Source organism: Camponotus floridanus, unplaced genomic scaffold (assembly GCF_003227725.1).
Source record: "Camponotus floridanus strain SB8 unplaced genomic scaffold, Cflo_v7.5 scaffold11, whole genome shotgun sequence".
NCBI classification, from domain to species: domain Eukaryota; kingdom Metazoa; phylum Arthropoda; class Insecta; order Hymenoptera; family Formicidae; genus Camponotus; species Camponotus floridanus.
The window spans coordinates 3,258,385-3,284,683 of NW_020229226.1; the positions used below are offsets into that span (position 1 = coordinate 3,258,385).

Consider the following 26,299-nt stretch of genomic DNA (forward strand, 5'->3'; position numbering starts at 1 on the left):
TAAAGATATAATGCATATACACACACATATTTTTAATAATATTTCCGTACTTCATTAATACTATAATTTCAAAAAGTAAAAATTAGAGATAAATAAAAATACATAAAAAATAATTTTTGACTTGTTATTTTAGAACTAAATCCGAGCAATTATAATAAGATTTAATATTGATGTTAATATTCAAAAGCTCGTATTCTCGGCATAGTTATTATTGTAAAGATTAAAAATTTAATACAAATTATGTTAGATAATAATGTTTAATAATAGGAATTTCGTGGATTCTAATAGCATCCTTCTATTTCCGTGACTCTATTATTATCTTACAACTTGATAAAATCAATCTAATAATTGATAAATTTATAAAAACAAATAAAATAATTTTTTCATGATATTATTAATATAATAACGGAATGTAAATAATATATCTTATCAGAAAAAAGTTACTTGAAGCTATCGAATAGTGAGAGACGTTATCAATAATTTTCCGATTGGCATACTTCGCTGATATCGACAAAATGATGCAGTCAAAAGCTTCTTATAATAAATGTCGATCATTTTGCAATCGAGGCCACGAACATTGACAGTTATGTTTTTCGTCAAACGATTGTAAAATGACATATCGGCAGTTTTACTTACAGCAAATCAGCAATAATGAGGGATATTCTTTGCCGCCATCATTTTTACCACTAAGGAAAATAAGCCATTGCCTAGGATCCACTCTTATTCCATATCTGTAACAAAAAATAAAGAAATAAATAATTTTATGACAAATTAAAAAAAATAATTGTTTCATGAATATTTTTGAATAAACAAAAGCAAATAATAATTGCAATATAACAATAACAACATTGCAATAATTTGCATTTGAATATGATATTATGATATAATTTACATTAACAAGTATTATATTAATGGTATATTTAATGATAACAAAGGTAATAATACATTAATTCTAATAACACATTAATTCTAATAACATATTAACTATAAAATGGAAAAGAGTAAATTACATTGCCATGAACATAGATGGCTAAATGTATTGTGTATAAAGCAAATATATTATTTCATAAAAGTTCATGTATAATTAAAAGTTCTGGTTTTATTTTCAATAATTCATCTATAACTTTTCATAATTTAAATAAATAATTCTAGTCATTAAAGTAAAGAAACTACTTCAAAACAAACTAAGATGTAAAGTTTAAGAATGCACAGTATCCCACTTTGTCTTGTGATATTTTCTTTTTTATTTTTCATCAGAAAGTTTATAGTTTAACGTGAGTTTTAGAAATAATTTTACTAGAAAAAATTTCGAACAATTCTATAATTCTAGACGAAGTTTCAAAAATAGTTCTACTCAAAATACTACTAAATTTGAAATTCACGATTAGCAAAAACTCATTCAATATTGATTTTAGTGCTTTGAATCTTAATAATAATCGTTAAAACTCATAACGGGCTATTCAGAACTCTTAAGAATTGACTAGTATTTTATATAAATGTGTATATAAAAATGCCTTTCTTTTTATAAAATGCACATTAGTGAAAAATTTAATTAATTTTGCTAATAATTAGAACTATTTAGAAGATATAAAGATATATTTATAATATCAACTGTTTTATAATAAGCAGAAGTTTTTTGAAAATCGATCAATATTTCATATAAATATCTAAAAATATACCTTTTTCAGATCAAATTTGGATAAGACGTCTGTTTGTTCCGAGAAATTTTCTCTGCTTTAATGCTTAAAATTATTTATTTAAAATAAAATTATTTATTTTGACTATTGAATTATTGAAAATAAAATGAAAATACTTTATGTCAAATCAAAACAATTATATATGAGTTTCTACGAAATAATATGCCAGATTCAGAAATACTTAAAATACATGAAGAATAAAAAATCTCTATTGATATAAACTTATTTATATTTAACAAAATCATATATTTCTTGCTGTACTACAAATAAAATAAAATAAATATTAGAGATTAAGATCGGCACGTTTTCTATTATAATCTTTAGTTTTTCATCGCTCGTACATTAAGCGTGACACGAGCTAAAGAACAAACGTCTTATCATTATAATCTATTTCTGTTTCTACGATCTTCTTTACAAGGATAGTTGAAAAAAATAAGAGATATGGGGAGAAAAAGAAGTTTGCTCATTCTTTATTCTTAAGATAAATAATAACCATCACATTACACGATGCAAAGAAGAAACCCGTGCTGGGAAACAAATCCATTTTTCTAGCAGGACGACTCAAAGAAATGTAGAAAAAAAAACACTTGTTTCATGATTAACTGCAATCTTGATTCGAATCTGTAATTTATTTTGATGGCGCACGTCGGAAATGTTATAAACGATGCCCTCCGAAATCATATTGGATTATTTATTGGCAATTTCGTAAAATGGCACTTTCTGTGTATGCACGAATCATACATTAATTTCTATGCATAAATCAAACGGAGTTATGCAGAAATAGGATGCGTAATAAAACAAATGGAATATGCTAAACTACGATATTCAATTAAGTTATGTTTGCCTCCATAATATAAAGAGCTATATTGATTACAAAAGCGACGTAGAATATACAAAGGGGATTTACATAAATTTAATACGTCTCATATATAAAAATATCAACATTAATAAAATCAAAATTATAGCGAATGGAAATAATTTGTAAACAACGCGGGAAATTATCTTTCGCTGTTTACTTCAAAATATAAAAATATATTATTGCCACAACTGTGTTATATACATTATCGTGTTCATAAAAATACGTTTTATGCCTTATCACGGCATTATCTTGAAAACGCAATTTGTGATGGTATCGATCGAATCCATCGAGAACATTATTTTCTCGCGAGACACATGAGGTAGGTGTATCGTCCGAAAAAAGGTGCCTGACGGTGTACACTAATGGCTTCAGGTCGTACGTGCACGTTAACGATGATAAACGAGACTTGTGGGTCAAATAATTAAAGTATTCCAAGTGAACGCGGTTGTTACAGAGAGATACAATGTTTATTGGGACACGATCACCGACCTAATTCTCTAAGAAAATGCGATTGTCTCATTGACAGTTGTGATAATTGGCAGTAGCATGGAAAAATACGATTCTCATCTATAATTAATTATTACAACGTGACAACAGTAAATTGATGATAATTTATGAAACTGGTTTTATGCATAAATAATGCAAACTCTATCTTGGATACGTATCACTACAATATTAAATTATATATTGTCTGTACAACATTAAGCTTGTAATTGTAGATATAAAATTTATATTTACAATTACCTTATTTTTTTATATGTACTATCATAAATAATACATAGAAAAGTAATTTAGATATAAAATTGTAGATATAAATATTAATTAATTATAAATATAAAAAACAATCATCATCAATTGTTTTATTTTATTTTGCGGTCGAACAAATTTATTAAAGTCAAAGAGTGAAAAATAAATTCTGCAGTAAACTAAAATAATAGAAAAAATTTTAAATATTTTATTCTGTTCCGTTGATATGCAACAATAAACTCGTGCATGATAAAACCCGTTGAATGAAATTAATACCATTATGCGTAAAAAATACTATTCGATAATCCTTTCATACACAAATGTTTATTTTAGCGAAATGAAAAGATTAATCAACGAGAAAGGAAACAATCGCTCAACACCGTCGAAATGATTAAACCGATCCATCCTCAATACGCGTGTACACCTAGTGGACGAATCTCATAAAGCCTTTTTCAAGTACTCGAAAGTTAAGGGAATATCGCACTTATCGAAACTCATCGCTTCGAGACGTGAACAGAAACGATATTAAATTTCTTTTCCGGCGGGAATAACCGTCTTGATCCGAGAACACCCGTTAAATCCACGCTCGTTCCTCGCCCATCGGAGTTCGTTAATACAGCGTCACGATAAAATCCCCAATTTCACATCGAACGTGGTGAGAGAAGCCCTGGGGTGACTCTCGGTGGGTGCGAGTGCGCGCAAAGGTCCAGATTCGAAGAGTTATTGCGCCAATATGCGACGGGTCCGGATGAAAATGTGGGTGCGCGCGAACGATCCGCATTAAATATTAATAAAACGCGCGGAACGAGAGCATCTTCTTCTCATTTCTATGATTATAAAGAACGCAACGGACGATTCTTTTTCCCTGAAATTAATGGAAAGGCCTTGGGACTCATTTCAAATGTCGGATTGGACCGATGAGATGGATTGTTCTCGAGGAAAATTGGAGGAGCCATGAACGTAGCTCGGTTAATTTATTTTGATATTTATCTAGATAAAATACACGTAAAGCACAGTAGCTCCGTTTATTAAAGATCCCTTTTAAAGCTCGCTATATAATGCCAATTTATTTACTGCATCTGAATTTTTTCCTTTCTCTTATTATATTTAAGATATAGTTTTTTAAGTTTTATTTTAATACTAAAAATATTTAATAAATACATTATTTCATTTATGTCTCTATATATGACATTTTTTATTATTTTATTTTTTTCCACATACTTTTCAATTTACGCTTATTATTTTCTCTTCAATTTTGAGCTGGAAAATAAAAAATAAAAGATATATAAACTGATAGTAATATATATGAAATATGAAAATATTAAAAATTATTAAATTTTCAGAGATATATTAGTTAATACTTCTTTTCTCCGCATTATAATATCAAATTATAGAGCCTGTAATCTCCGGATAAATGGCAAACGAATTTTATATTCTAATTTTATATTCTCGCGATGCGCGAAAATTACTGATAAAATAGAATGATAGAAATGATCAGTTTCATATCCACATGAATAATATCTGTATAATATGTCTTTTCAATATGTCATTAAAAATCTCACTGCTATACTAGATTAGAATTGAACAGTATTATTCTCTATTTCAAAAATTTGATACGTAAATACTTATATATATAAAATATATATATATATATATATATATATATTACATATATTAAATATATATTTCAAAAATTTGATATTGTTTAAAAACCGAGCAAAATATCCAACCGTCAATTAACGGGAATAATTAGTCGCGCAGTGGATTTCGTGCGATAGCGCTCGCGCCCGCTCCGCACGGATTCGAATCTCAAATCTCTCGAAGATATAACAAACACGAGTGACTGCCGACTTTCGAGAAGATTCTCTGTTTTCGTCGATTCAACTCAAAATTGATTTCTAATCGTTAGGAATCTTCTCGAAGAACGACGGTATAAAAGCACGCACCCTGTGTCGGCCACTTCTCCGTCAAGTTTCTGTCAGTCTAAACCGCGTCACATGAGAATTAGATTTTCGCGTTTCCATCGCACCGAATCGATTACTCGTGATACTTGCAAGGCATTGTCCTACTTGCATGTCAGTTGTACGCCGCATTCTTCTTGCAAAAGAATATACTTTTTTTTGTACTCTTTGTTTGTTAGAGCAAATATAGTCTCGACAAGTAATTTTGTGTTTTCTCTTCCACCTTAAGATCAAACTATCCGGATCGCGGATATATATTCGTACAGATATGTAAATACTTATATATATATATATATATATATAATATATATATATATATATATATATATAACTTTATATATAAAATTTATATATTTCTATATTCTTTCTCATATATTTATATTGTATTTTATTTATAATCTTGAAATATTATTTTCGCTGCGATTGTAAATGACCTGGCAAATAAGAAAATATATAACAATTAATGTGTTCTTTGTGCACTAGGCATTTGTGGCACAAGGAACACATTAATTGTTCTATATTTTCTTATTTGTCAGCTCATTTATAATCGCTGCGAAAACAATAATTTCTCGAAAATCACAAATTTAAAAAATTCAGAAAGCGTATTTATGTAAAAAAAGGTATAATATGTGCAATAGCCGTGCTAATGGGTGGAAAATAATCCGAGGAAACCGAGAATGAAATAAATGCACTGGATGGTTCTGACTGCATAAATTATGACTGTATGGCAGTTCTATGAAAAAGTTTCAATCCATGCGGATACGAAAGACAAGGAAGAGGAAACTTTAGAAACTCCCTTTACCCGCCCCCATGGACTTTTATCGATAGCAAGGAAACCTTTCGTCGGGGGTTCGATTAATTGAGCTCTCTCGGTGCCTTTTTTCACTTTGCAGCGAAGCATCTACCTGCTTTCTTACGTGCTACTTTCAGTCGCCAATCTACCCTTTCGTCTCCCCCAACCTCATCTTGTCGATTAATCTCGATCGCAATGGAATCGTGTCGACAATCTCATCCTCGCGATTCGATCACCGCTTGTGTTCTTCGCGAATCGAGTCTAAAAAGGACTTTTTGCCAGTTGGAACAAATCAGTCGAGAACGTAGCGGCATTAAATGGTTACGATTCTTTCGAAGTACTCGATTGGAAGCACAGATAAGTTAATTAAGAGGTGACGATTGTACGCGAAATTATCTGGCCAATTAAACGTTATATTATACAAAAGCGTACTGTGAAGCGTACTGTGAAGCGTCATATTTATTTATTAATCAATATAATAATATAAAGTAATTTTTTAATTCATTAGATATTTGCAATTCTGAAAATATCTTTTGGATTATGAATTTAAATCTTTGTGTTTTCTAGCCTAACAAAATACATTTCATTGATTGTTGAGTTTACCGAAGTAATATATGTATGTGTGTACATTAAAGAAAATATGAATATTTTATTAAATATGTACAGCTATTTTTTTTAAATAAATATTTGTATGAAATAAATATCTATTTACATAAATATAATATATGTTTAATCGTTACTGATTTTAAACTCTCTCTTCTACCTACATCTAAATTTGAAGCAAACTAAAAACATTAATCAAATTCTAAAGTACCTCTGAACAAAAGGATTTCCAGGCGATCTCGACTGGAATTGTTTATATCTTCGGTCGCTCGCAGGTATGTTTGTTTCAGACTTGTATAAAGCATGTCAAGGCTAGTTCGAGCAATTACGTCGCAAGATTTCCCTCAAAAGTTTTTCCATGCTTAACGAGTGTGATAAATTTCTGTTACGCGCCCCCGGGAGTAACTGGACGCGAGGTTGAGAATTTACAACGACGATAAAAATCTCGTTGAAATTATTCATGAACAACGCTTACGCTCCTCTTTCACTCTTGGAAGAAAAGATAGCTAATTTACTCTAAGATTGACATTTTTTTGCAAAGGAGAAACATTGCGCGAATATCAATGACATTAATATGCCTGACAAATAATCAGCTGACAACATAGTCATAATTTAAAAAAAATATTGGTTATTACATGAGCAAATTAATTATTGTTCTAAACTCTAGAGATATATATATTCATATTTTTTGCATCAATATGTAGTTTATAAATAAAATAAAAATTTTTTAATTTTAATTACTTAAAATTGATTCGTAGCTGCTGTTACGATGGCTAAGTCAATTTGATAAGGCGAGATATTGTCAGTTTCATTCCATTTTGCTATTTATAATTACATAATTTGCTATTATTCGTACTTTTCTTTTATTAGCATCGCGAAAGTATTGATTGGTATTTCGAGAAGTCAATTGAAAATAATTCATATTGGAAATATAAATTTTCAACGTTGAAACAGAAATTATCGATTAAAGTATCGTAATAATAATAGGGCATAAATTTATAGCTTGCTCGAGACTGACATATAAGTTATGCACAATTCAAACTAATTCAATTATAATAGCTTTCTTTAAAATTCTTGTAAAATTCTTTTACAAATAAAATTCTGTACATTACACAATATTCATATTAGAATATTTTATTATATATTTTTTATTGTTTATTAATTATATATTTTTCTATAAAAATATTTAATTCTGAATCATCACATGTAATAATCTATACTAGTCCGATGGGTTAATTCTTTGCTATGTTATTTTTTATTTTTATTATACTTTTCATCTTCTATTATCGTTTTCTATTGGTTCCAATATTGAATGCTACATTTATGTAATATTTTAATAATAATACCTAATAATAACAATAATGTTTAGTTTTTAAATATAAATTTTTTTCATGTGCCTGATGAAATACGAGTACATCAATACAGATTATGCAATCTTATTAATTCACTTGTGTCATATTATATCTACAATAGTTGCTGACAATAGGCTCCAATAACATTCACTTATACGATCGATCTGTAACCATCTTCGAAGGACAACGAATAATCATACTGTAGCAGTTGCAGTTAGAAATTCAATTTTGTCAGGTCGTCAGCAATCGATTCTTTTTGTACACTACCAATTGCTATCGATAGGTCCATCAAATCGTTGGAGGCGCTTTTGATCGTCTTTTGTTGTCCTATCAGATTTCTATTGGTCGCGAGGGTGTCTCATCTGACGCAGAGATTTTTTCAGTTTCAGTGGACAAATAATAACTTCTTGATAGAGCTGTTTGTTAGAATTTCCTCTTTTTTCACGTTATTAAAACATTGGCAAATATGATCGTCTAAGATTTTTTTCTCTTTTATGTTTTTTTTTCTCGAAATCTATACATTTCGATCCAAATGACAGAAAACTGTTCACTTAAATGTCTTTTGGAGGATTAAAAATAGATCCCGTAAGATGCATTCAAAACAATATGATGTCTCGTCAATGGTATATAATTTTTTTGCGATTCGTAATTATTTATATATCTTATTTAAATTAATGATAAATCTATCGTAAACTATAATCATAATCGGCCGTATAGTTATAGATAAAAATAAGGTATCATCGATAATTTGACTTACTTTATGAAATTTTCCAGCAGTAACCGGATACCGCCGATGCCTAACAGTAGGAAGCCCCAGTTGACGAATCCCGTGAAGTTGTCAAAGCCAGAACTCCACGAAAAAAGGCTGTCTCTAGGATGGTGACATCTGCAAAATAAAAGGAAAAAATAATAAGAGACTTGGGATATATAAATCTGCAAATGTAAATCTGATATAATATATATAAAAATAAAAAAAAAACTTGAAAAATCCGTTTCTGATCCGTACTGATCCGTTATTATAGCTATCTACTAAACGGTAATCCAGTATAATCTCCATAAAGAAAATGTATTATATAATGTAATAATCCCTAATATAAAATGTATTCTTTAATATTATTACATTTTTCAAAGATTAAATTATAAGTAATATCTTTATGTATATTTTGTATTCGTTTCTTTGCGATCTCTTTATGAATAGCGAACTCATTATTATACCTACTAACCTACGGAAATTCGATAATAGACCATTGCTGAGTCGCTGAAGGGGATGGTATTAAGGAGAATATTCTCATTCTGGCGCCATACTAGCAAAATGCTCCTTGTGCGCGAGCAGTATGAAGAAAGACGTACGAACGTCATAGGGATGAAAATGGAGCAATAAAAGGGCTTTCATATCGTACGGTTATACATGTCCTTATATCAATTTACGAACTGACGTATAGTTCACACGTGACGACGCGGTAAATGATATGAGTCATTTTCATCGCAATAAAAGATGCTCGTTATATAACGGATGTTCGAGCAAGCAGATCTGTCTCGAAGATCACTCGCGGGATTTACGATTCTTTCGCGTTTCCCATATAAATCTAACAAAATGTAGTTTATAACAAACGATCGTGGCAAGATTACTGCTATTCGTGCACGACCCTTTCACTTTGTGCTCTCGGTGGACGTTGCTTTACATCCATCAAGCATTCAAGACGTCGCAAATTTCGTTTAAATCACGTACCAAGATGAGCAGCAATAACAACGCATTCTCCGGATCCACAAAGACACATGGAATGTGCGTTTCACCTTCAGAGCATTTATTTTAATCGCTTTTTCCAACACGCTTCTCTTATGGAAATTTTAACGTGTCAAAACTAAAAAATATAATAATTATGCTGAAGTTGAAAGCGTTGCATTGATAATAAAATGGAGAAATTAAAAACTTATTTTTAAAAAAATTTTTTTTGCGTAAAAGTCTTTCACACATAAACAACAATTTCAATGGTAAAATTCTTTTTCAAGAAAATTAGCACACGCTATTCTCTCCTATTTGCCACAATTCCTAATAACCACAATTTATATATTATTTCATTAATTTGCTACAGCGATACGTAGTACAATCCACTCGTTTTAATGACTACCACTAATGGCGAATGCGCCTTATCGATCGAAGATTTAAGAGGTACTCGAATGTTTTGTACCGCAAGACAAAACCCTTTCGAAAAGTTTATACGATGATCCTTGTCGGTCCTCGCGAGCGTGCAACCAACGAAGGGATGATAGACGCGTATCGTGGAAGCCGATTACCGAGACGCATCCGGCATATAATCCACCCAAGAGACACCAAAGACAAGAGGGTTTTGTGTTACGACCCTTCACCGCTATAGATACTATTCAGATTTCATGCACGGAGTATTGTTGGCGATGTGCACTTGTCAGTCATATGAGACAGCGCCATATGGAATCTCCGATATCTAAAGTGCTTATTGAATGTACATGACAATGCAAAAGGAGCATGTACTAAAAAGGTCTCGAACAATACCACGGTAAGTCGATTACATAGTGGAAAACAAAAGGAATAACGATCATAGGCGAAACTTTTATCTCTCCTTGTATTCAAAGTTACAGTTAATATTCTTTATCGTATTATAACTTATTTTTTCGCAAGATCATTTGCGCGAAACTAGAAAATATTTTAGCTTCAATAAGACCATAAAAAGGTATACATTTTTATGATGTATTGTTAGCAGTGTATATTATATTATATGTATTATTAAATATATTTCAAAATGTTTCTAATTTCTTTAATAGTTTAGAGAAAATTATTGTCTTAGCGCAATTATTCTAATATATTTTCATAAATCTACTTAAAACATATATTCAGGAAAAGAAAGAGAAATTCACGTTATTTTACATTTAATTTTTCTTTAATTAATTTTTTACATCAACAATGAGAAATAAAATTTTTTAAATGATTCGCAAATTAGTTTTATAATGGAAATAATATATCTATAATCAATGTCTCAAGAGAATAAATCTGAGAAAAATAAATCTCGTATCAAACACTGATGCGATTTTGTCGATTTCTCGATTGGCTCTTTCTTCATGACCACTAGTATTATGCTGTCATTGAGATAAATCTCGAAAAGTTTCTATATCACTTTCATGGAAGAACCTCTCGTCTTAAGTATTTACATGAAAGATCCTAGCAAAATCCGAGGCGTGGGCGATAAGATGTATCCTTGAGATCTTGTCTCCTTGGAACTTCGGAGGACCAGAAACTCGCAAACCGAAAGCCATGAAATTGAATTTATATCCTTCAGGATATTACAATTTAACTTCTAAATCGTATAAATACCTCGAAAAATATTACGAAAACGCAAATTCCCCCCATTCAGGATCCCCTTAAAAAGCAAATGCAAATTATAATTTTAAATGTAATGGGAAATATACGTTATTCTAAGATCAAAAATATATGGTATAACGCGCTGCTTTAATTATTTTAATTCCTAATTATTCAAACTCTAACGCTTAAGTTTGTTGTCGTAAATTCTCACAACGACGGCGTCGCAATGATGACGATGCAATTTATCTAGCAAAAGAATTCCGTCGGTTTTGCGTACAAAATGTAACAGGCGAACGTTATATATCGCCCCGCCGTAATTACCCGCAGCCACCCTCAGGAGTGCGGTTTCTGCGTGTATTCAGCAGCATCGTCGCGCCTCCCCCCTCCCACTCCCCCGTATAACGGTTCACCTAATAAACCCTCTCGACCTGTGCGCCGTAACTATTACTCAGAATTTATGGCAGATCGCGATAATTAATAGAGCCGCGATAGAAACGGCGGTTTGCGCACGAAGAGCTATCTCTCACGCTTCTGGTATTGGGACAACATTGCGAACAGAACGCAGACGTGTCGCTGTGGTAATTCCATATGCATGAGAACGGCGAGTACGCTGAATATTTCTAAAATGTTACATCCGGCATCTTTGAAAAACGTGAGATGCATCAATGCATTTTTTCGACTTTTGTCATCTGATTCATGAAACACGAGATAAACAGGATATAATATCAAAGTAATTATCGTAACATTCCATCATACTTTAATTGGCACCCCATTCAGAATTTTGTTTATTTCTTATTATTATAGATATTTTTTTTTCCTTTTTTTGCCTTCTTTTATTACTAACACATAATTATTTTTTATATTGATAAATTAGAGTCGACAATGTCCTTGCCTTGTCATGTCGAGGAAACCACGCTTTATACGCGCTCTCGGATGATTTATCGCGATTGTCGACAGCACTTTTTAGACGAAGGTCGAGCGGCATCTCCGTGGGATAAGTTGCAATATCATACTTCAGTCCACTTTCTCAACAAACCGCAGCCATGAAAGAACAAAAAAGACCAACTAAGTTGTCGTTACTATTCCGGAACTGAGGGACCCGCTCCCAGAGCGCGCGTCACTTTCTTATCATTTCGAGGCAAATCGCTTCCGCTTTCTTACAATGAACATATTATAAGTTGTGCAAAAAGTGTGTATATATATTTGTGTGTGTTTCTCTTAAATGAAACTTTTGCTAATGCGACAAATTTTTCACACATAGTCGTTAATCCTATATCCCTTCATCATCGACACCGTCCATGAGCACAACTTCAGCATTGAGTTTTCGTCTGTAACATCTAATAAAAACGCGGTTTTTTGTCTTTGTGACTTTCCGATTTTGATCCGATCTGCAGAATCAATTAAATTCTAATTTACGATCGCAAATGCATCCCAATGACAACTGACTTCGCCAATTGATGTTGATGCATCTCTACATGATAAAATTTTCACTTTTAAAATTACTAACGAATTTCAATAAACGATTAAGTTAGCTTTTCAATTTACACTTTTGAAACAACAGCGAGTACATATCTTATTAGAAAAAAAAGTTTATCTCTTATTTAAATTTTATGAAAGATGCAAATTAAAATTTTCACTGAAAAAATGAAGAGCTATAATTTTGCGCAATTTTCCATTAATGCCACGTCATCATAACGCATCATTATCAACCTGCATTATTACATCCCAGTTGCAAATTTCCGTTGGAAATGGTATCCGTATTTCTCTTTTTTTTTTGACATTTCTGTTAAAGACTTTAATGGAATGGGCTATCGCCATCAAACGTGCAAATTACTTTAAAAGTTTGTCCGAGCGACCGAAAATAGCGAGAAAAAAAATCAAACAAGCAAACGCGGGTCACGACCGATAAAACCGTGACAATTTTCAAATGGAATTATTTACAGCGCCTGAAACAAAAATCGTGTTTATTCGAAACTCGCATCCTATTGAAAAATGCAAACCCACGCTCGCGGGTAGATTTTAAACAAAATAAAAGAAGTCGGGCACAAAAAATCTCATCGGTATCCCAGTCGCGTGCTCTGATTCAAAAATATGGCGATTGTTATTTCTCTGTCTGATAAAATGGACACTCGCAAAGTTTGTCAGGCAAAAAAAATTCCTCCGCAAAAATGGACTCAAAAATGAGACCGGACAGTAAAAAAGAAAGAAAAATGAGGATAATCGACGCACAACGGTCGAGCGAAACAAAATAAAGAGGAAAACACGTTTTCCCATCGGAAAATATCCAAAACACGGATGATGTTTCCGTATAATTATTCAAGCGTATTGTCGTAGCTACGAAATATAATTAAATCAGGATATATTTTCGCATCGAGGAGATACGCGGCTGTCCATCATCCGCATTTTCGCAATCTGACCAATATTTTTCCAAATGATCAATACCACGTGTTATTTTTCGAACGTATTCTATTGAAAATTATAAACATGATCAGTACTGCAAATGGCTAAATTAATTTGCAAATATTCCTCTCTACAATAGGAAATGACGAATATCGAAAAAACATTAAATGTGAACAAATTTCAAATATAACGAAAGATATTCCATAATAATATTTTATAATAAAAGTGTTCATTTTCTTCATTTTTATGAAAATGGAACATAATTTATTAATGTAGTGCTGATTTATTTAATTATTTGTTTGTCAGAATTGTCCAGACAGATACGTAAACGATGTACCTCGCCAGTATATAATAACAATGTGTCCGACTGCACATCTCTATCTGTGCAATAATTATTCAGCGTATCACGGATGACTAATGTCCGATGTCATGCTGAGTTGCATAAATTATTCCCAGATTCGGAGACTTCTCTTACATTCAACGCCTAAGTGCTTTTCCAACGTTATATCGTACAATAAGATTAAAAGAATATTATTCCCCATCGTTATCGCAAACGACTAACATATTCGTATACGAGAAGTATTATTTTTCCTTCGTATACAATATATTCCGCTCTGTTTTGTTCGACATTCGTTATTCCTGATAGTACTCGTATTTCATCTGCATATTTTTTGTAATATAATGCAATAACTATTGTATTTAAGAGAGATATAATAAATGAAAAACGCAGAATGTAGAGCATTAAACACTATTGTATTTAAGAGAGATATAATAAATGAAAAACACAGAATGTAGAGCATTAAACATCTAGACAAATAAGTCTTACGTCGAAAAATAACTTAATGAAAACCTATTTGCAAATTACGTAAAAAAATAGACAGATTTCAAACAACTTGTATATATTGATAAAAACATTCATAACAGAAAAATTAATAATAATTCGACTCTATTGTTGATTCCATCTCGATGTAACGCGCCTCATTATTTTCTTCCATTTATTCGAACTAAAAAAAGATACGTCTTTTATCCAATGATTCGAACTTTATCATGTAAACAAGTTAATCGAAACATCGACTTCAAAATTGCACAAGTCACGTATCTTTGCGAAAGATATCGAATCTTTTGGATTATTCTGAGAGTCAGTTCAATAAAAAAAGGAACGTCACTGGTGCCACTTCTTCTTTTTTTCTTTCTTTCTTTATGTAGGAGAGTAGCTAAGAGTGTTCGTACCGAGGATAAGAAGAAACAACAGAAGGGTAAAATGGAAGAATGGCACCCTGTGCCAGGATCTTCTTGACCTTCTTTGTCGGGTGGTATTTTCCTCGCGAATCTTCCCGGCACCGGAAGACCTCGTGAATATTTAAACGATAGACGGATATACATATATTACCGGTGTAATGAGGAGGGAATCCCTCCTACTACAACATCCGGCTAGCAAATCGGAGAGGCAAATGGAAGAAGAAAGAGGAAGAAAAGAAATAGAGGAGAATAAAGAGAAGAGGATAAGAAGAGCTTCGCTGATGGAAGAACATTCTAAATGATTCATGAAGAGAAATTAAATGGTGCTTTAAACAGGTTTTCCTTTCCTCGCTTTCGTTCACCTCGACCCTGCACGACTGTCCCTTATTCTTCAGCCTATGGTATCGATTACCTATCGTATCCTTCTGTCTACCTTTCGATTAATTTCTATCGTTCTGCCTTCATGCTACCTCATGATTTTTTTCTTCCTTTAGGTCTGTCTATCTGTCTATCAATCTATCTATTTATCTCGCTTGTTTACCCGTCTATCTGTCTGTCTTCTATCTTATTTTGTCCCGCTTCTTTCAAACCATTTTATCGCTACTTTCTCTTGCTGACGACATTTCTACCATTTGATATTGCATTCCGGGGATTCATCAAAATTTTCTCACCTGTCTCGAGAGCGGAATTCGCATAAACCGGACAAGCGTTAAAGAAGCTAATTTAAGCTCGGTCGTGATGCAGCCGCTACATTTTCCTTTTCGTCTTTTTGCAAAACCATGCGGCAACTTCGTCACTTCCAACCGCTACAATCGTGGTCAGACTAAATTGCATTTCTTTTGATTTCACCATTACAAATTACATATAATTGCAAGTTTCAGCGCTGTGAAATATCGCTTGTTTCAGGCAATATACCTGGTAAAATATTTAATCATCTTACTTTATCAACAGCATAAGAAGGAAAAATTATATCAACGTTTTGACACTAAATTCATGAAAAATATTTGTAACATTAAAAAATACATTTTAGACATTGCTTTCAAAATTAAGCTAAACTAGTGATGTTTTATAAAATAATATAATATAAAATGATTGTGTTCTGCGCGAAATATTTCCTAGATATATATTCCTAGATATATATTAAATATTTTAAATTATTTCAAAGATTGTGGAGCATTTTAAGATTTCTAAAATATGAATCTGCGAAATATGTATGTGTCGTCCGGCACACCACCTCATCTTTGCGGCGATTAGTGGAGTAAGAGTTCCAAGCCGATAATGTCGTGTTTTTTTGCCAAAAAAACCGCAGTCCTTCCTAATCCAGACACTCGTTCCGTCCTTTCTGCCAACGTAATCGCTACCATTGTTCTCCCGCCTGATTTCGCGCGCGAAATCCACCATTACTACCTACAAGCTTCCCGTGAAAATGATCCACGGTGCCGGAGGGAGACAGAGGAAAAGAAAGAAGGATAAAAATGATGAGGCAGTAGCACACTGGACGAAAAGGATTGCGGGATTGACAGCACAATACCGTTAATCCTCATCCATTTCGAAGGCGCTCGCTCCCATTTCGCGAGACGGTTCTCTATATCACGTAGATTCGCGAGAGATTAAAAGTTTTTGCCGAACTCGACAAAATGCAAAAAAGTAGCAACGGAGGAGAAAACAGGCGGCAGATAGACGAGAAAAATCTGCCGGAGCAGGCTGAACGTCGAGGCGGAAATTTGTCGCCCGTCGCGGAGATGACGCGTGGTTTTGGGATTTATTAAGGGGCTTTTTGCCAGAAAACGTGCCACTCATGCGGGATTGAACGCGCATAGAGCGTTCTCTAATTCTACTTAGTATCGGTGCAGATAATAACGTAATTAGCAGCTTGCTAAAAATTAAAATCTGAGATCCTCTTTCTCTCTCTCTCCCTCTCTCTTGCCTAAATGTTCTGCTAATCGATTATAAAAGAAATTTTTACTATAAGTTTTATCTCGAAACACTTTATCATATCGCAAAGAATAAATATTTAAAAAAGCTTCAATATAAAATAATAATTATTACTACTAAAAAAATTGTTCTTTTAGGTAACTTTCTCAGATATTTTACAAAAGATATATTAGATACATGCAAATGAATTTATGCAAATTCTTCGAATATAACATTCGTGCTGTTTATCTTCCCCCCCCCCCCCCAGACAAAACGGAAGACCCTAATTTGTATCTTGTCTTTGTAATCCGATTGTTGCTTCACTAAATAAGCATTACAACGCGCAGTTTAACAATGCATCGATAAACTTAGCCGCATTCCCTTTAGCAAGAAGTGAATCAAGTGGGCAAACACATCCCGAATACTCGCACGCCGAAACCGAGAATGGGGGAGATCGGAAACTCTCCGGAATCAATCTCAGGCATTCCGGAAATACACTGTAAAGCCGTCCCGCCCTTCTCACGTTGTGCCTCTCCGCAACCCTCGTCATCCACATGTAGAAAGAAGACGGATATTGCCCGAGTACATCCATCTAATTACAAAGTCGCAAAACAAGAGAAGCGCTCGACAAACATACTGCGAGTAAATATAAGGATCGTTTGTTCGAGAATGGATTCGCCGATATAAGGAGAGAGCCTCGGGAAAAATAAAGGGAAGCGCGCGCTAAGATGGAAAAGAAGTGACGCGACAAGGCCAAAGAGACTCGCCATTTTCGAGAATAAGAAATTCTTATTTGCAAGTCATTATACCATGTCGGAAGACTAGTTTTTATTCTGTCTTATTCTCTTCCTCGTCTTACTAAGCGACGCGAACAGAGCACATATATACACGAGAAGAGACAGGTAAAATTTAGCGTATAACAAAATATTTTTACAATAAAAGAAATAATATCAAATTTGTTATAATTAATTTCAATACGACGCGATATACGTTATTTATTAAAGAATTTTACTTCTATAATAAATACTTTTTTCTATTCATCGAAATTGTATTCTCTCTGTTTTGAGCCTATTCATATATATATATATATATTATATATATCAATGATTTTTATATCTTTATTAAGTCATTTTGTGATTCTTTAATATTTTTCCCAGTACCAACAATAAATATAACAAAATTATAAGTCATGTAAACATATTACAAATATATCGAAAAAATTATGATGTGATTATCATGTTATTATTTTTTCGCGTTTAACAAAAAAAGTATTATTAAATACGTATAAAATTTTACAAAATCAAACACATGTCCTCAAAAAAATTTCATGTTTCCAGAATAAAATAATGCAATATAAATAAATGCTCTCATGGCTAGTAACACATATACATAGGATCAGGAAATTAATATATTCCGCATTTATTTTCAACTCACTTTTATGACATACAAGAAAGAAAATAAATATATGCATATATTGTCATTAAAGTATTATTACAATTTTGCATTCTCTTTCACTGCATATAATCCGTTACCGTTCCATTAATGTGCATTAAGCAAGCAATTTCATGTCGATATAAAATCGGCATATTCTAGCAATGCAGATTATCAACGCGCATACATATTCTCTACTTCCAGTCAAATCATGAATGGCCCATCAATTTGTTAGGTTCCATTACCAGTGGAATGTTCGGTTCAACGGGAAACGTACTTGATAATAGAACAATCGCATTCCTGAATCCACATAGTTGAATAAGAAATTTGTAACACAAAAATTCATTTAATTCAAGTAAGAATTATATGAACGCGAACGAGAGATTGTATATTTAATTATAATATCGCGTTAGTTATGCTTCAATAAAATTACAACATTAATAATCGAACAAAGGCAAGACTTGAATTATAATCAAATTTGATCAATATTAAATTAGAAATAAGTAATTAAAGCACTATGTAATATATATATATATATATATATATATATATATATGTAATATATATATATAACTAAGGTTGTACTTAATTCAATCTTTAAATAAAATCATTACATGAAAGATTGAAAATTCTAAGAAATGATAAATAAATATTCCTAAAAAAAATTATGCAAAATCATGGACTGAATTTTGCATGATTCCTGTTACTTTGCAAAAGAAAACTTGCTGACGTATGACGCGAAGATCGGAGAGAAAAAGCTTAACGACAACGTCAGAGTGATTTTGCTGCGTCACCCGAATTAACATTTTAATTAACGGCACGGAAAAGTGATGTTCTAGCGCGCATACCTCGCTTTACGTTCCACTCTATGGAAACCGTCAGCGGTTCCGGAAGTCGCCGAGAAGAGTGACGACTACCTCACGAAGGAGTTTGCGAGGCATCGAAGCAAAACCTCGGCACAACCCAGAGCTTAATTAGGCGCACCGAGGCGCACGGAGGCGTTTAAATTGTTCGCGCATTCGCGTGATCGAAAGTTCATAGTCCTTAACCTTGACCTGCGATTCCGCGGTATCTATACGAACGGAAATGACCTCGATTATATCTGAATCATTAATTCACACCTTGAATTTACATATCATGACATGGAACTATCAGGTTTCTTATGCAATTTTTATTTTGCTTCAACAATGTGCTCATAAATTCGTTTATTGTTATAGATTTGTATATTGTTACAAATATATAATAATAGTATAATAATTTCGAATATGATGTGTTTTTGTTTTCACTTATAATCACTTATTAGAATTATTTAAAAGAAAATTAAAATAGTGAGTTCTGAATACGCAAAATATATAACATTGATAATTAGAAAAAAAACCTTATTAATGAATATAAAACTTTCATATTGTTTGCTATAGAAAAGAGGTCTTTTCATGTAATATTTATTGTTGCGTGGTTATTTCCTATGAATATTTGAATAAAACATTTTACACAGAGGATGACAACTTTTTTTTATTTTATCGGTAAAAATCTATTCAAACTTGTTCCGCTTGATTTCAATTTGCTGAAAATAAATGTTTCACTGCAATGCAGCATTTAAAAAAGTATTTATTTGTTTTTAAGCGGGCAGTAGTTAGCCTTGCAGATATTTTTGTGGTGTTATTTAATTGCAGTTAAAATAATATCATATATTCGTAAAAATAGAAATACGCGCGATAAATGATTAAACATTAAGTAATATTAAGAAAATTATTCAATTTAATTAAGATTAAAAAATAAAAAATAATATACGAGATATTACTTTAATTTATTAGGAGAATAAATTATTTTGTAAAAAAGAAAGAGAAACGAAGAGTTTGTATAATTTTTAAAGAATTCATATAATTTCTCATAAATTGCTTTTTTTACACAAACTAGATATACTTCATATATCACAAAATAATTATACTTCTTATATTACAAAAATATTGAATTTTTTGAAATTAAATTTTGTCGATCAAAAATATATTCTTATTAATTCCAAGTCACGTGTTTTAAACAATTCAGTATTTAAATTCTGTACATAAATTTACATTCTACTAAAATTCATGCTTTTTAGTTGCGTTAATTTTTAACTTCTTCGAAAAGATATTGAAATTTTAGTTGCATTTTGTTAACAATTATTTTCGCAAGATAATTGTTGACGAAAATAGATATAAAATAAAATAATTTATTTACAAAAAATATATATTAAATACAACAAAATTATAACGAATTAAAGTCTCCACTATGTAATTTGACTCAATTTCAAAAAGTTTATATACAATATAATAAAAGCATGTAAAATATTACAAATAAATATATACAAACATAAAATACGTATAAAAATAGTAAATGCAACTAAAACCTCGGCCAAAACCTGAAATATGAAATATTTCATATTATAATTTGTCTCATATTTTGCATAACTCTTTTCTTTATAAATGTCATGACAAATCAAAATATGTCTCGTGAGATTAAATTTTGCATTTCTCCCGCGATTATTCATCCAAGTTCCTTGAATTTCTCAATCTCGTTAAAGATTCATTTACATCAAAATTATTCAAAATTGTAAACATAATGCAACTGAACTTTAACTCGATTTTGTTGATAAATATTTTGATAGACAAGAATAAATCGTTTTGATGTTAAACTCTAAAATAGCAAGAAACATGCATTAATTATATACACTCGAGATAAATCTTATACCAGTTTGACAAATAAGATTCTGACAGTCAAGTAACCTTTTAAAATATCGCAATTTTGCTTACATTTTTATATACATATTTAATTTTATATCATACAGATATATTCTATACGCTATCAAAACAAGTTAACAGTTTAATGTAACATCGTTTCTCGTCATTTCTCGAAGTGATATGAGGTCAATTGAATATTGCACAAACACTTAAAAACCGCCTTAAAAACTGATTACGCTCAATCGACTGATATTATTATGATATTATTATGTATATTACATAAGAACAAATATACATTATATATATGTTTTTACAAGAAGCAAAAATTAATAAGATATTGCAAATTTTAAATACTTAAGAAGACAGGTTTTCCCTCGATATTTTATTTAAATGATGTATTTTATATGCTCATAAAATTCTCGTGAAATATTGTTTATTTCATGTAAATTATGTTCTAATATACACGCACGTGTATGTTTTAAATAATCTTTTCAGAGTTAAAATACGAAATCATTTAAATGCCATTCAAATTTATTTTATAAACTGTGAATATCATACTATTCAAGTTTATTTTATAAACTGTGAATATGAAGATAAGATGTTAATGATATCGTTCATAAAAAGATCGTTACACAAAAAGATAAGCACTTAATGAGTTGTTATTGTGCATAAATTATATTCAATTTATCTCTGTATGCAACTTTTTTATATAATGCTAGGCTTTATATAAAAAAGCTAAGGTATAAAAACCTTAACAAGCAATCAATTACTTAAACTTCCGCGTATGAATAAAATATTTAAATTCTCGATTCGATGTCAACAAGTGATATTAGCTCTTGTTCACAATTGAACCTCGTAACAAAAATTTCATACACAGAAAAAAAATAAGTGTCAAATCAAAACTTATATACTTAAACTAACGCGTTCGTATATACGCAACAATTTATAATCTTCTTAGGAGAATTTAATAATTTTAAATTTCAACAATATTATAGTCTTATTTTAATGTTGTAATTGTCATCTCAAAAATATATAATTATTTAATTCTACTTTAAGAAAATTATAATCTTTGATTTAAAAATGTTATTTTCTATCTAACACTGTTTCCTTTCCATTCGAGAAAATTAAATCTTAAATCATAAGAATATATTTTTCTCGATTGAACTATATAAAATGCTTCATTCAAGTAAGCAATTATTCAAGCAATTATATTTTTCTTTAATTAACGCAATTTAATCTCATTTCAAAGATTTCCATGTTAAAACTAAATATATTTTCAAATCAATAATGTCCTTTTTTTCTGTGTACATGCCCATTAATTTTTGCAATCCTTCATTACATATTAAACATATATGTTAACAACTTCTTATGTATATTAAATTAACATTTTGAAGAGCAAAAAGATTTTCTTTCTAGAAATTTGCACAGACATTATTAAAAGATAACTCAAGTATAATAGTAAATTGCAATATATGTATGCTGATCTTTAACGATATTTGATTTATGTCCTCGCATTAAGGAAGTCTTACGTCAAGTGTACATTGAATGTAACGATTATCATGAATAATGTATTCCATGTCGCAATCATTTTTTTCCCAATATGACCAACACGCATCTGTCCAGAGTTAATTATTCCGCAATCAGTTCGTTATACGAACTCGTGAAAGGAGCTCGGCCGCGCTTTTGGGCGCCAGGCAGCTGACCTCCGCATCGATTACAACGTGCAATAAAGAGAGACGCAAAATGATGAAAGGAAACGAGACGGAGCGCCGTCGCCAAGAATGGAGTATCCCCTCCCGCGGCACCTCTATCGAATACGATGCGAGGTACGCATGCGCGCGTTAAACGAAGCGTGTGCGTTATGTCGTGTGTTTCTCTCCAAGTTACTAAAAATTTCACGTCGCCGCGTATTCGGGGACGTCGCGAACGGCTGTCCTCGCCGCAATCACGCACAACAGTCGACCTCGCTATCCAGATTTGGCTGATAATCGATCTCGTCGCGTCGAGCAGACACCTCGTAATGCGCATCGATGGAAACGCGTGAGCGAAGGGACACTCGAATCTAGGTGTGTATCGGTGCGTCTACTCACGGCTTGTCAGGCTGCGATCTACGGACCATCCGTTCCACCTTCTGGATCTCCTCCGCCCTGGTTACGCTCTTGGTTCTGCGCGATCGCATCCTAAAGTCACTGTTGTGCTCGTGCTCGACCGTCATGTCGTCGTTTGAGCGCGACGTAGAGGAACATAAAGAAGCACGCGTGTTTGCGGCGCGACGCAAATCACGCTCGTCGGCGGGACGGAGGGACACGCGGATGAAAACGAGAGCCGGCACGTTCCCGAACACTTCTGGCTCTCCGCCGACAGTGAGGCTTGTGCGCGCGGCAACGGCCACTGATGCTGATAACGAGCAAGTTTCCCGGCGACGCGTGAGAGGCGTGCACGCCAAACATTACGAACGATGCCAGTTTTAATCTCTGCCTGTTTCCTACGTGTCACGCTTCTTATACGCGGTAACTTAATACTAACGTGGAATTTGCAAATTTCTCTCTCTCTCCTTCTCTCTTTCTCTCTTTCGGAGAGGTCATGCTTCGAACACGCGTGCTTCTCAGAGAGAGAGAGAGAGAGAGAGAAATGATTGTTTATCTATTTTCTGGTCTCCGATAGATAACGCTCGCCGACAGTTTCCAAGGAGAACTCGTGTGTTGGGTCATATTGACTCATGTATTTCACATGTGCGAGTCACGTGTACAGTTGTCCTTTGATATCGTTTAGAATTAATAAGCAATATCATATAAACACACATAGCAATCAAATAGAATTTTATCTCTCTTTTAAATTTATAAGATAAAATTAAAATTATGATATTAAAAAAATATTTTATTATTGAGATTTTAAAAAAATATGTTTATATATAATATCTGTGTAATAATATGAAAAAATTACGATAAAAAAATTATCGTCAATTTAGAAATGATTGTTATAATTGATTATGCAACATAATATAGGTGATTTCTGCTTGAAATATGAAATCATTTAAAGTAAGTTTCTTCAGGTCTTTAAAGTTTTTTGAATAATATCCCGCTTCCTTTCTACAATTAAAATAAATAATTACACTCCATAGTAGTCTAACTTTACAGTCCAACTCTGTATTTTAACTTTCATTCTAGTCGTTCATCTTTATAGCACTTCTGTCCTAATTTAATGGTGATAAAACGTTATTTTATTACAAGACCAACAATAGGACGCGTTTCCGTTCAAGATAACATAAAAAAGTGTTCTTTTACATATTGCTTTCTTAAATGCTCACAGAAGATAATATAATAATAGTTTGTATAACATAATATTGTAGGTATAATATATTTCGCATATTATAATTCTATTCAAATTAATATTTTAAGAAAAAAATAATATAAGTAAATATTAATAACTCATTACGAATCATTCGTTCGAGTTTTAATATTAAAGAGAATGTGATTTGTATGTCACTACAGCTTGTATTACAACGTTAATGGTTCTAATTTCATCGCAGATCAGTTTCACATTACGATCCAATTACGAAACTAGTTGGCAAGTCGTTGGTCATTGCTAAATCAAACATTTCGATAGTGACACTCCCAGGCTATAAAGTCGACAATGAAGTAATCACAGTGTCGTCACTTCCATTAAGATTTCAGATTGCGCGGTACTGTCACTTGGTCGTGGAACTTGGATTTCGAGTAACTTCTGGCTCTCCGAATTTCCAAAGTTCGGAGCAAATAAAGCCTGAACCCCGAGCACGTGAGACAATTTCGCGAATCGGTCGCTGCAAGATTGAAAGGTATCGTCAAGCCAAACGAAACGAGGAACCCCGAGCTAATTAAAGTACACACGCCGCGCAGGGTGCTGTGAGAGCCGTCAAGATCCTCCGGAAATGTACGAGGGATCTACCCTCGCGTAGATTGCGGACTTACGAAGCGATGACGCGTACGAGTTTCCACGATCCGTTATTAGGGAGGATATGCTGCGAACTGTTTAGGTCGATTTTTTCCCCAAACGGAATCGAAATCCCGCAGGTTTTAGAAAATATATAGGATGGCTCATACATATACGATTTTTTAAATTTAATCTTTCTTAGCTTGTCGATCAACGTAAAATAATTAAACGAATCTTCGATGAATATTTATTACGGATAATAATGTACGAAATAAAAAAAAAATAAAATTCATAGCATAGCAATATTTTTCCCCTTCACTTTCGACATTTGTTTTTAAGCGTTAACAAAAATTTGTAGACACTTGTAACTAAAATATATAAAATCGTTACGAATTTTTATCAATTTATTTTACGATATTATATATATTTTTATTATATGTTTCTTTATATATGTTTTCGTTTTCTAACTAAATTCCAATCCAATTGCAGAACAAATATTAATCTTGCACAGATCTTTAATATTCCAGCAATATTTTATTGATCGTAAAATACCGAGTAAACACTCGCCCGATGGTAAACTACTTCGTGTAGGGGAAAACAGGATAGTCGCGTGTTTACCCCTACATCCTCGGCAAATTTACCCGAAAACTCATGTGGCTGAAAATCGCATTTGTTGGAAACCTTGGGAGAGCAGATTGGCACGTACCGGCAGTACAATCTCTATTCCGTTTCGCGTACCACTGGCGATCATCAAAGTTCAAGATTATTGTAAAATGTAAACTATTGCAAATGCGAAACGCTATTTTCCTTCTCGTAAACGTTTGCCGTATGTAAGACTGTTTCCATTTTAAAGTGACTCAAAACTTTACCCTTCCTCTCTCTGTTTCTGTATTATATTTATTATTAAGTCGCCACTTTATTTTTATCTAATCAAATGAAGATAAGACACATGTCTGCACATCTAATTTCAAGTCACTCAATCATATATTATTTTTCGCCTCGAGTGAATATATTTATATTTTTTATCGGACGAGACGTTTTTATTCAAAGATTCATTTGTTTACGAGCAAAGAATAAATTGTAGCATTTATCTTGGAACTGGATTGAACTTTTCATCCGAGACTATACCAACTTTGTTGCATTTCATTTCAGCATAATCGCGGTATCCTTATCCCATATAATGTAACTTTGCGAATTAAATTTTGCGAGATCGGGACAAGCGTGCGTCTACCGGCGCATTCCGCAGGAATTTCGCGAACAATTCCGTGTGCGAGTGAGGAACGCTCTTGGCCTGCGAGACCGGAAGCGGACGGATCGGCACGTATACTCGTTCGTCGACG

General features: G+C 32.4%; 1 protein-coding gene across 1 annotated transcript in view; it reads right to left on the reverse strand.

The window, feature by feature from the left end:
- Positions 1 to 23,262, reverse strand: part of LOC105253928 (diacylglycerol O-acyltransferase 1) — a 90,611-nt gene extending 67,349 nt beyond the window's left edge. Inside the window, exons 1-3 of the mRNA XM_011262291.3 lie at positions 23,138 to 23,262; positions 8,770 to 8,898; positions 637 to 731 (exon numbers count right to left, since the gene is read on the reverse strand). Of these exons, the coding sequence (XP_011260593.1) occupies positions 637 to 731; positions 8,770 to 8,898; positions 23,138 to 23,262 (349 nt within the window). The remainder of the gene's footprint in view (positions 1 to 636; positions 732 to 8,769; positions 8,899 to 23,137) is intronic.
- Between the last annotated feature and the right edge of the window lie 3,037 nt (positions 23,263 to 26,299).